General features: G+C 33.0%; 2 protein-coding genes across 8 annotated transcripts in view; both read left to right on the top strand.

Moving 5' to 3' along the window:
* The window catches only part of LOC127851248 (growth arrest-specific protein 2-like), a 76686-nt gene that overhangs the window by 27088 nt on the left and 36998 nt on the right, over window positions 1-12600 (top strand). Inside the window, exon 10 of the transcript XR_008035713.1 lies at window positions 5398-5565. The gene's annotated coding sequence lies outside the window, so the exon portion shown is untranslated. The remainder of the gene's footprint in view (window positions 1-5397; window positions 5566-12600) is intronic.
* LOC127851240 (rho GTPase-activating protein 8-like) overlaps window positions 1768-12600 on the top strand; it is a 47831-nt gene continuing 36998 nt past the window's right edge. Inside the window, exons 1-4 of one of the 7 annotated variants that reach the window (XM_052384855.1) lie at window positions 1768-2193; window positions 9387-9464; window positions 10082-10111; window positions 11764-11829. In XM_052384855.1, coding sequence (XP_052240815.1) covers window positions 2133-2193; window positions 9387-9464; window positions 10082-10111; window positions 11764-11829 — 235 coding nt within the window. In that variant the 5' untranslated portion in view covers window positions 1768-2132. Of the gene's footprint in view, window positions 2194-9386; window positions 9471-10081; window positions 10112-11763; window positions 11830-12600 lie in introns of all 7 variants that reach the window. The other 6 variants (XM_052384858.1, XM_052384856.1, XM_052384859.1 and 3 more) reach the window with 6 other exon arrangements.

Genomic DNA, 12600 nt, shown 5'->3' on the forward strand with positions numbered 1-12600 from the left:
TGTGTATCGTGTTATTTCTTAAAAGTTGACCCAGCATTTGTTAAAATATTGCAAGACATATACATTTCCAGAAAGGAAATTCATTTCTGCGTTGAATAAGACCGAGATCGTGAAAATCGCTGCAAAATTTATGAAGATATGGCTGTTCAAAGCGATGCACCCCGTTTTGGGCTGATTTTGAGTTGCATACCTTGTTATACAGTATATATATTTGATAGTGAAATTTTTTTTCTTCAGAAAAGTTAATTTTTCGTTATAATATGATTATTTATCATTCAAAATGATGTTTTCACTAATTAATATCATAGCCACACGCTAACCACCTGTGATCAATAGCAAAATAAACATTAACATAATGAATAGATAAATAAATTTTACAAACAAATAGTGAAACCAAAATACAGTTGTGATGGATTCCACAAATTTTGTTTTGTGTCCATTTGTATGAAAATGTTTTTTAGTCCAAAATTGTTAAACAGTCTCTTTAAAATGGCCTAAAGACATGTTGGCTTGGGGTGGGGATATTGTCTTTCCCAGGTTTGAGTATTGACTGCAATACTTGCTGCTATTATGACCAGTTGCCTGCTAAACAGCTTGTTAAATAAGTGTGCTTCATAGGGCAGCGCCTGCTTCATATGCCTTCGTTCCAAGAGTCTGACATAATGGAATCGAAATACAGGAGTACAGCAGTTTAAATATTAGAACTCCCAGCTATGTGAAATTGTATGCTCAGAAGATTCACAAAGAACTCATGTTCCAAGAGAAAGGATGGTCATCAATAAACGTTATGTTATGTTATCAATTCAAAATTGGCTGACTTTTTACGAACTTTGGTACTATTATGAACAAAGACTTTATTTAATGGGATTATATTGTGTATCATTATCCTAGCAGAGTTGTCGTTCGTGCCTCAACATACAAGATGTAATGAACCGCAGTGTAAGAGAGTAATTGTGTATTTGAACGAGAGCGCCGATGGCGTTAAAAGCATAGGTGCAAGATACAGGGAAGAATGGCGTCACGTGGTATAATGTAGTTCTATATCGCCATCCGCGAATTTCTCAAATCAATAATTTCCAACAATTACCGACTATTAAAATAGATAATCTTTCCATTTACATCAGTGTTTGAAACGCTTATGAAAAATAATTACCCAAGCCTTTCAAAATTTAAGCACGGACAGATCTGTATCGATTCTTTTCTCTATTCTTTTCACAAATGAAAATAGACGCTACCCTATTCGTCTGCGTCAAGAATTTGTCGTAAAACTTGTGGTAAGCGTTAGATGCAGACGTGCACAACAGATTGAGTTCTGAATACAGATTTCTGAATGCAGATTTTTATAGAAACTCCTCACAGCAGTTACTTCCCTTGCTTCGCCCGGTCAGTAACTTCTAGTATAAGGGAGGCCACTGCGTAGGAGATTGAGATTTATAGTGCAGATAGAATTGTTTTACGAACGAAATTTGTTTTAGGTTATAAGAAGATTTTTTGACATAAAACGGTCTAAGAAAAATTCACTTAAAACGGTGTCAGCAATATTCTTGGAAGAAAACGTTAGAAAAACGTTTCCAAAAAAAAATTGTAAGAATAACCATATACTAAATTAAATAGATATTTCGTCTGATTTTTGATCAGGTAAGGCTTCTTAAAGGGCAACCGATGGATGTGGATTTTCGAAATGTGGTATATACCATAAGCATAGGTGCGTAAACGCACCTATGCTAAAAATGGAATCAAAGTATTGTTACATGTCAGTGGAATATAGCCTTGTGACTGAATAATACAACAAAAATATTTATGTTACGACGTAGTCGACTACTTCCTCCTGTAAAAAAGTCAACAAATTGTTTATTTAATTTCCATGCAAAGTGAGCGACCTTGCTATATTGTCAGCCGTTTCAAATGTTTACAGATTTGTTTGAAAATGCATTGATTAAAGATAATTAATATAGCGATATTTAATTGAACAGTAAACCGTAGGCTTTGTCAAGACAAGTCGCAACTGTCAATTAAAATTCTACGCTGTCAATAGGCTACCAACATTATGTCAGCGAGTTTATCTGACTCACTGTTAGTTAGCCACATGCAATCAGCGTAATTAGACCTGGAAATCATAACAGAACTTTGTAATGGCACAAAATGACCACCCCACCAGTTTGGAATACCAGGACAGTTTTGATGGAAGTCTAGGTAAGCCGTTTCTGACTTTTTGCACATGCTACTTGAGCCTATTCTTTTAGGTTAGTTCATAACGTTTTTTACAGAGCCAATTTTGCAAAGTTATAATTGATACCAAAGGGGTGTAAGCAGTTTTTTTCTGTAAATAAAGACTCCTTCAACAAAGCATCTTTGTATTTAAACATATTTTTATGCGCTGATTGCAACTATCTATTGATGCAATAATCCAACTCCCTGTTTTTGACCCTTCAGGCTGCTGGGAGTTGCAACAAGTAAAGGTTTTTTTCATGTTTAGTCGCCACCTGGAATCCAGGCAACACTTTAATTGGTAATACTAGCCAAATAAACTCTGTTCTGGCTTAGGTAAAAACAAATAGATAATAAATATATCTTTAAACTAAGCAAATTAAAATAACTTTTGTGATATGATGCGCTCGCAGAAGAATTCGAGTCTGTTCGCCCTTATTTCAGTTCGCTCTTATTCCCACTCGCACTTAATCATGTTCACCCTGGGTCCGTTTGCCCTAAATTTTATTATCAAAGCAGGGAAGCAATAAATATAACGAAATTTGTTATCTTTTTAACATTTTATTGTTACCTTCACCATTTATTGAGTATAAACATGCATTTAAATAATACAAAGATGTAAATGAACAAATCAATAAAGAAGAAAGTATAATACAATGAACACATTATGTAACACCTTTACATTAATCAATACATGCATACAAGTAATACAAATATGATAATTCACAGTTGGTTATTCCAAAATATCAAGCAAAAAAATGTTACCGAAATATAAACGATGGCCCTCTTTAACTTGTAAGCGTGTTTGTAACAAAGGCCAGTAATTTTCACTATTTGCTTATTATATTAATTAATGTAAACTTAAGATGCAAACTTGCTTACATGTGTGAAAAATCAACTGTTTATAGATACCCCAATATGCAAATGATAGTATAGGGCGAACGGACCCAGGGTGAATGTGTAACTAGGGCGAACGGACCCAATACCCACACAGAAGAAAGTTATTAATAAATGTTTCAAACAAGTCTATGATTCATGAAAATGTGTTAGTTTTGCAATGGAAAACTCTAAGTATTCCAAATTTGAAAATAAGCATAAAATATCTTTGGAATCATCAGCAAAATAGATCTTGTGTCTAATCAACCAATGTGATACACTGTTTATCTCCCGAACCTCAGTAAGATAGATAGATATGTCGATTCCGAACTTCCACTTTTGGTTTGATAACCTTTTTTATGCCCCCGAAGGAGGGCATATAGTGATCTGACCGTCCGTCTTTCCGCCACACTTTGCGTGTAGGTTTCTGCGTTTAGGTTTCCAAAAATGCTCATAACTTCTATGTCCCTTCACATAGCAACTTGCTATTTAGCATGCGTGTGTATCTCATGGAGCTGCACATTTTGAGTGGTGAAAGGTCAAGGTCATCCTTCAAGGTCAAAGGTCAAAAAAACAAATCCAAGGGAAGTACATTGTAATAAGCTTCAAAGGGAGATAATTAGATGTACCTGCCAAATGATAAAAAACAATAAATAAATCAAAGCGTCGTAGTAGGGGGCATTGTGTTTCTGACAAATACATCTCTTGTTAAAAAAAGTTTTTGTTTTTAGCATTTCTACACACAAAACGCGCAAGTTGATTTTGTTGATTACAGGAATTGTGTTTGTTTAAACTTTGTTATGATACCAGTATATTATGTTGATTAAACTCGATTGTGTTGACAATGTGATATAATTTTTATGCCCCTGAAGGAGGGCATATAGTGATTGCACTGTCTGTCTGTCTGTCAGTCACAGTTTGCGTTTAGGTTTCGAAAAATGCTCATAACTTCTATGACGCTTCAGATGTAACTTTCACATTTGGTATGCATGTGAATATGGACAAGGCCTTTCCATACGCACAAAAATGTGACCCCTGTGACCTTGAACTTAGGGTCCACGTTAAGGTTTCGAAAAATGCGTTTAGGTTTAAAAAGAATGCTTATAATTTCTATCAAAGCGTTTATTGGGGGCGTATGTCATCCTATGAAGACAGCTCTTCTTTTACCTGGATTAACCCTTTATCCAGAAGAACTATGAACTTAACATAAGTACTCATAAAAGCACAAAGCATTCAAGAAGAACTGCATTAATATATTGATCGAACTGTTGGAAAAAATGTATTCAACTCTGAAAATCTTTGTTGAAGAAGGCTTCCCACAAAATCAAACACACCTAAAAAGTAAAATCCTTTTGTTACCATGCCACCAAGTGCACTGATTCATATTTATGTTAATACTTGTATCATTGTCTGTGTCATGATGACAACTTAATTATTGTTATAAAATAGAATTAACTGTTTGTTTATTAGAATAGGGCATATTTTTGTACGGCTTAGCTTTAAAGAAATGTTTTAACTATAGAGCATGCCCCTAAGTGTATTCTTCCTTTGGCCTTCATATTCATAAATCCACTTGTAGGCTCGAATAAACAGTGAAGTTTAAGATCAGTCGAGTAAACTTTGTTTAATTACTTTAACAAAGGTAAGAGTACTTTTTCATGGATGGTAAATATTAATCCAATTATAAAACTCTTGCAACAGAGATAAAAAGTGGGAAATTCGGAAAACAAAATGTGTTGAAAAAAGAAACTGAACTTTTGTTTTGACAATTGAAATTATGTTTCAGGGACCTGTAAAATAATTGTAGAATTCAGTTGCCCAGAATAGGCTTGATTTGTTGATGCTTCTTTAAATCTTACCTAATATGATATTTATAAATTGAAAAAGACCATAACATAGGTCTTTCTGTGAAGAATTTCAGTTGGGTATGTTTAATTGTATCAACCAATTGAATTTTAGCGTAGTAAGCTTAATTATTAATAAAAGGGAATAATTCATGATCAATGGAGTAGTTAAATTTTTATAAACATCATTAATCAGTCAAGTTTACCCTCTCAGTTTCACTTTGTGTATTTCAGTTAAATGTTCGAAAAAAGGTCCTGCTTGCTTATCAGAAATAACGTTTTTTAACCAGGTTTTCCGAAGGAAAAAACTGGTTATTAGATTGGCGAATGCGGGCGGGCTGGCGGGCGGAACAAGCTTGTCCGGGCCATAACTATGTCGTTCATTGTCAGATTTTAAAATCATTTGGCACATTTGTTCACCATCATTGGACGGTGTGTCGCGCGAAATAATTACGTCGATATCTCCAAGGTCAAGGTCACACTTTGAGTTCAAAGGTCAAAAATGGCCATAAATGAGCTTGTCCTGGCCATAACTATGTCATTCATTGTGAGATTTTAAAATCATTTGGCACATTTGTTCACCATCATGGGACGGTGTGTTGCACGAAAGAATCACGTCAATATCTCCAATGTCAAGGTCGCCACGACTAAAAATAGATTTTAAAAAAAACAAACTTACAAAGGGGGTTAATTTTGTTTGTTCATTTCCAAAAGTTCAGTTTGAGTTTTCTCCCTTTATCAGATTTTTTTCTCACAATGAAAACCTGGTTTTGTGACAATTTTGTCCCTTGTTTAATGTAAAAACTAAAAAAAGCAATATAATATTATCTTTAAAGTTTAATATTGTTTGTTAGCTGTTAATTGAATGTTTGTCTATTATCCCCCGCCAAAGGTGGAGGGATAAGGAATTGGCGTTGATCTGTCAGTCTGTCATTCCTCTGTCACAAACTTTTCATGGCTACATGTATATCTCAGACACTATATAAGACATCAACATGAAACAACATGGGTGTACAGATATCAATAAGGAGAAGTGCCATGCACAAGAACCATTACCCCACGCTTTCTTAAATAAGAGTTCTTACTTTTTGTTTGTTTGTATGATGAAACTTTTCAGGGCTACATCTCAGATACCTTTCAAGATTTAATATGAAATTTCATGGGCATAATGACATCATTAAGGTGAAATGCCATGCTTTAGAACCATAACCTTATCCTTTTGTAAATAGGAGTTATTGCCCTTTGCTGTTTTTGTATGATATAACTGATAGGACTATATCTCAAATACGCTACAAGATTTCAACAAGAAACTTTATGGGTGTATAGATTTCAGTGAGGAAAATTGCAATGAATACAAACAAATACCCTACACTAAATATTTGTTTAAGGATGCTACTGTATATCAAGGGGTTTGCACACATCAATAAACATAATTTATGTGGCGGGGCATATCATTAATTCAACAAATTTGCTTGTTAGTGAATGTTCTAATGTTCTTTTAAACTCTCAAATACCTTTCTTACATGTCCAATATTATCAAAAATGCTTTTCACATATAATTATATAACATTAAATAAATCCGCTCACAGTTTGATGTATCCACTTTTGTACCAAGTCACAAAGCCAGTATCAATTCATAGATTTATCTGACAATCTGTTTTTGGCACTTCAATAAAATCTCCATTTTTATGTGAGGTATTTTACTTATTGTGGGTCAGAGCAAGTCTTTGCAATTGTGAAGCAAAAAACAGTAGATGGCAACCAAAAAAGCATGTAAGCAAGATGTACGTGTAAGATCTGTATGCATTATCACTTGCCATTTTGCTTGGTGTTTTGTTTGTTTAACTTAAAGTTAGTCTTATTTATAAGATGCAAAAAAGAATTTAGAGATACTTTTTAAATGTGCTAAATTCTTTGGAAAGTCTTATCGGTGAAGGACCAATTCCGTAGTGGAAACCAGAAAGTTTACATTTTCATCAATTTTGTAAAATTGCAAAATAACATTACCAACTCATAAAGTTTTAGTTTAGAAGTCCATTTTTACCTCAAATATCGTCAAATTGAAGTTAGAAAGGCATACATTCTTGAGTTAAACTTTTTTTTAAATCGCATTACAATCACTGACCTCTCGACATGTTATGAAACTGATTTAAATATCAATTAATCAGAAGAAAGCATTACGGTGTAACGTGTACATGTAATTTTATTTAACATGAGCTTTTAACACCAACTTTTACCTAAGAACATCTAGTATGCTCATCTTTGTCGATTTAATAAGCATATGTTCAAAAGCAGTTTTTATTCACTCTTTTTCTTAGTTTCAGCAACTTTTTATGCATGTCTTTTTCACACCTCTGTCTGTGTTGTTATATATTCTAACATTCTACGTTACAAAAGACGGTATACAGTACGATCTGTATTACTATTATTTATGTACCGTATACAAAAACCCAGATGTTATTTATTTCAGAACTTGCAAATTTTTAATTGTCACTTTAGAAAAAAAAACAATTGCTCAATTAATCCAGAAAAGTTTAATAACATCGCTTTACTATATAACGCTCTGCGCCACAACAGACAAACGCAAACTGTGTTTTCCGCTATTTATTCTTCACATTTAAACAACTTGGTTTACATCAAGGCTGTTTTATCGATAAATATCTACACAGCGAGCAATTCGAGAGATATTGAAAATTGAATAGTGGTTGGATTTAAATTGCTCAGGCGTGCAAAAGTGTCATTACATAATTGTTGATGAACATTATTGAGAAATGAATTATCTACACAGGTACATGTATGTAAATATTATTGCAATCCGTTGATATTAACTGTCTGATATCGGGGCTCGAATGTTGCGCACAAAATACTTGCGCAACAATATAGACAAAGAAGGAAAACTTTCCACCATTGTTTTGGTCTTTCCCCTGTTGTACTCTCCAAATATTACCAATATAAAAAGTAGCTTAATATTTGAGAGCGTCAACAAGTTGGACTAACTTAAAGTTACAACAGCATGACTTGCAGACTTAATTTCAAAGTAACTTATGGGCGAAATACCCACAAATTACCTTCATGGAAATATGTAAAGCTTGCAAAACAAAATTGCTGTCTTGCAAAATTTATCCTTCATGGTGAGAGGCTCTGGAAATATTTTGTTTGTCCTTATCTGCCATGTTTTCTCTCAGGTGATTAAGCGATGGTTGAGTGCACTGTTTCAATCTTATAAGGGGCCACTGCACTGTTACTATTGTTCAATGGTCATGAATTCCACCATTGTATGACCAACTGTATGTGGATGTTCAGCGGTTCATTTGTATAATTGCCTAATTAGTCCCCTACTGGGGACTATATGGTTTGCGCTCTGTGCGTCAGTCTGTCTGTCAGTCTGTCACACTTTTCTGGATCCTGCAAAAACTTTAAAAGTTCTTCATATTTTTTCATTAATCTTTAAAAATGGATAGATGGCAATATGGAGATTATGCACGTCATTTCATTTTGTTCCTACGTCAAGAATTCTGGTAGCTATGGCAACAAAAAGCTTAGAAATATTGCTGAAAATGGTGGATCATGTGATGACTTTAACAGTTCTTCATATTATTTCATGAAACTTGAAACATGAGCAGATGGCAATATGGAGGTAGGGGACTTTTATTGCTTGGCAATAGTCTTGTTGCTACTGGTATTAACAATCTCATACTTGAGTTAACACCCTGTTAGCATAGAATTATTGGTGATACATTGGTTATTACTTCCATGATGTCAATGATTTAAAGGGGCCTTTTCACAGATTTTGGCATTTTTTAACTTATTCATTAAATGCTTTATATCGATAAATGTAAACATTGGATCGTAAAAGCTCCAGTAAAAAATCAAGAATAAAATTAAAAAAAGGAAAAGAACATTGCCCGGACCAGGTTTCGAACCAGTGACCCCTGGAGTCCTGCCAGAGTCCTGAAGTAAAAACGCTTTAGCCTACTGAGCTATTCCGCCGATTACACAAACTTGATATATTTTATACCTTATATAAGCAATCTTCGTAGTTTCACAAAATTTAACGACAAAAACAGAACTCTCCAAATTATTCAATCGTTTCGCGTTGCAACGCTTTATAATTTTTAGGTTTTAAAATCGTCAAAAGATGCATATAATGGCTATATTAGACCATGATAAATGTTCAGTATTACTGTTTCCTCACAAATATCATAACTAAAACGAAAATTTGCGAATCTGAAACAACTTTTTTCAATTTTGTCAATTTACCAAAGCGTGAAAAGATCCCTTTAATGTAGTCTTCCTTTCAGCAAAATGTAGGTTTGTGACAGGTATAAGGCTATTTGTAGCTTCAGTAAATGTTACTAAAATTCTTGCAAATTCTCCTTGTTAAAGGTAAAGTTGACGGAAAAAAAACACAATGGAAAATGAATGACCTGTTTTACATAATTTCATTTTATTTTGCAGTCAACACTCCAGTTTCTGATTTTCAAGACCCTGAGCTTGAATTTGACGAAGATGGTTTAGCTTTAGCTGCAAAAGAAGGTACTGGTAATTTAAATTAATTTGAAATTTGTGAGCCTTTTAATTCAAGAGTATAAATGTCATTTCCTTAGATGTTTGTTTTTAAGCAGCATGCTAAATATTTAATTTACAATGCATCTGGCATGAAGTTTTAATGGATTTATTGATGTTATTGCATATTATACCTGTATATGTCCTTGTGGTTTTAAAAATTGTGTAACTTAATTTGCATGCAAGAGTTATGTACCCATGAAAGGGTGTTTACACTAATACTGAAAAGATACAATACCAGGAAATTGAGATCATGGCCTAAATTGACAATAAGTACATGTTCATGTATGTGTCATTTGTATACCAACATGTATGTGGGCTGTGTGCCAAATGAAATTGTAATAGCATGTGAGTAAATGTCCTTGTTAACCAGTATGTACTGACAAAACTATACACTTTCAATGTAATAAAATGGTAAATATTTTCATATAAATTTACTTGAAATGTTTAATAAATTTCTGATCACCCATTAGTAAATCAAATAATTTAAAATCAAAGTAAGGTATTTCTATATTAACATATGTATAACTGAACACAAATGTATACATGTCCAGGTTTGTTTTGATTTGTTTGTAATTTTTCTGCAGCTGAATTAGACATTGAAGCTGAACTAGAAGGTATGATTGTGGGGAATCTGATATTTCACCTTGGGTCCACTGATGTCTGATCATTTTGATGCATGTACTATCATGGGTTACTGTAATTATTTTTCTTAAATTGTTTCAAAGCCATCTGGTATCCTAGATCATTTCACTCATTGGTTGTTTTAATTGGGAATGCTTTAGTTATGCTGCATGATGGTTCACAACGTACTGAAGTTAACCTTTAGTTTATTTAAATGTTGTTGTATGTACAATTATTACCTCACCTGAGATCACCAAGATTTTGTGATCAGCTTTGTCAGTTGTGTGTCATTGATCGTCAACATTTGAGTTGTTAACAGTATAGAGGCCGAATTTATTGTCCAATCTTTATGAAACCTGTTAAGAACATTTGTCCCAATGATATTTATGCAAAGATTGAAACTGGCTAATTTGAGGTCACAAACTAGGGCATTAGGTCAAATTAAAGAAAAAGCTTGTTAGCAATCCAAAAGTCACATTTTTATCAAAATCTTAATGAAACTTGGGCAGAACAGTCAGTTAGAAAATATGGTTGCCATGTGGCGGGGAAGTTCTTGTTTTTTATCATGTGTGTGTTGAGAAAAATCAATTTGTGTTCCTATTTGTAGGCTGCATGCTATAATTTATTTTTTGTCTCAATATTTTTTTTGTTAAGTTGTTTTGTACTTTTTTATATAGAAAAGTGGGGTAAAAGTTTGTCTTGTGACATTTCAAAATCAAAGTATCTGACCTTATTTGCAACTACAGTTGCAAAATTAGCAGTTCATTGTAAGGCAATACATGAAAAGCAGTTTAAAAAAATCTACAGACTGATTTATTTATTCAATTCATGTTCATTTTTAGTTGAATGTTGCCATTTTAAATGAAATGCTAAAGAGAAACATGTGTTGTGCACATACAAGGGAACCATTGCTAGAAAAATTGATTCATACTTGCCTTAGGCCTAATTCAGTAATTGAAAGTTATCGATTAGTTACTCTGAACGTCACATACGGTCATATGCAAGATTACATTAAATTACCATACTAGGGTATACCTGTAAATATCTGTTCTGTTTTTCTGTCAGCAAATCATGGATAAAGAAATTATGAATTAAATACATGTCTTGCAAAGCTTGATGAGTTGTCAGGTAATGTACTGCCATGTACACTGTTCACTGTAAACTTTTGTTTAACTGTTTATTTCCTTTCTCAGCTGAAGATGAGACACATCATTTGAAGAGTCAAATTATGTACATACATACATATTATACATATTATGTATAAGTGTTGTTTGACATGTAAATTTGTGCCTTCAATTTCATACCAATATTTATATAGAGACTGTCATATCCTAAAATTTGTCCTATATTCTACTTAGAAAATTGAGGTTGTTTTTAACAACTCCAAATCCTAATATCTACAACAGATATTCAGTTTCAATGTCATGTATGTCGTCAGTGTCCTGTAAGATCTGTGGCCATGTTCTGTAGTTGGGACCAGCAATTTAACAGAGTTATACCTCTTGGCTAATGCTTATGTTAGTTTCAAGTGTAACTTTTGCCTCCTGGTTTTCCATTACTCTTTGGTTTGATCTTCTGTCATTGTTTTTCTTTTCAGTTTGTTTGCTTTTGGTGTTGTATGCTATGTGTTTTTTTTGTTCTCAAGGGGAGAGTATCCAAAATGGAAGTCATGATTATGGTGCCCCTGTTTTGAACTGGGACATTGGAGCAGGTAGAAACATGAGCAGTTGGCTTGCAGTGAATGTTACTAATAACCTATGTGTGTCTAACTTTAACCAGTACTCTTTGTGTAGGCTCTTCATGTAGTTATTTATTAATACATGTAGACATTTTTGTAAAATAATTTATTGAGTTCTCTTTTTAAGCACTGGTTTGCTAATCTTGATGTTTTGCATGCTGGAACAACATCTTCTACTTAGTTTTAGTTACCCATAGTGAGAATGAAATATTTAATAACTCTTTTTAATATCTATGAATGATGATAACATTATTTTCTTACTAAAAAATGTGTTCTGCATGACTAATGAACATTTAAACTGAAACGTAAACAATCTGTAAACAGTATCATGCAATACATGTATCCAGAATTTATGGTGTTATTATTTCTTACTAACAAAATTTGAATTTGCATTTGTTTACTTATTAACTTGAAATTTAAACAATTGATAACAGTATCACCCTAACCTGCTGTTGCAAGAAAAAGTCAATTGAGTTTATTCAGTTGTAAAATAGTTTTAATTGTTTGTTTATTGTTTCGCACTTAACACTATAAACATGGTGGCTTCAATGCATATTTTTTTAATCATTTGCATTGAATATATTTTGTATACATGTATATTTTGGTTTGCACTAAATGTATGTTTAAATTGTGGGATCATTATTTGTTGCATGATGTATGTTAGCATAATTATAATATATATTTTTACTGTATGTATATCATAATGCATAAGTATATGTATATATATAAAGATTGTATATATGT

The sequence above is a fragment of the Dreissena polymorpha genome, chromosome 11 (assembly GCF_020536995.1).
Source record: "Dreissena polymorpha isolate Duluth1 chromosome 11, UMN_Dpol_1.0, whole genome shotgun sequence".
Taxonomy (NCBI): domain Eukaryota; kingdom Metazoa; phylum Mollusca; class Bivalvia; order Myida; family Dreissenidae; genus Dreissena; species Dreissena polymorpha.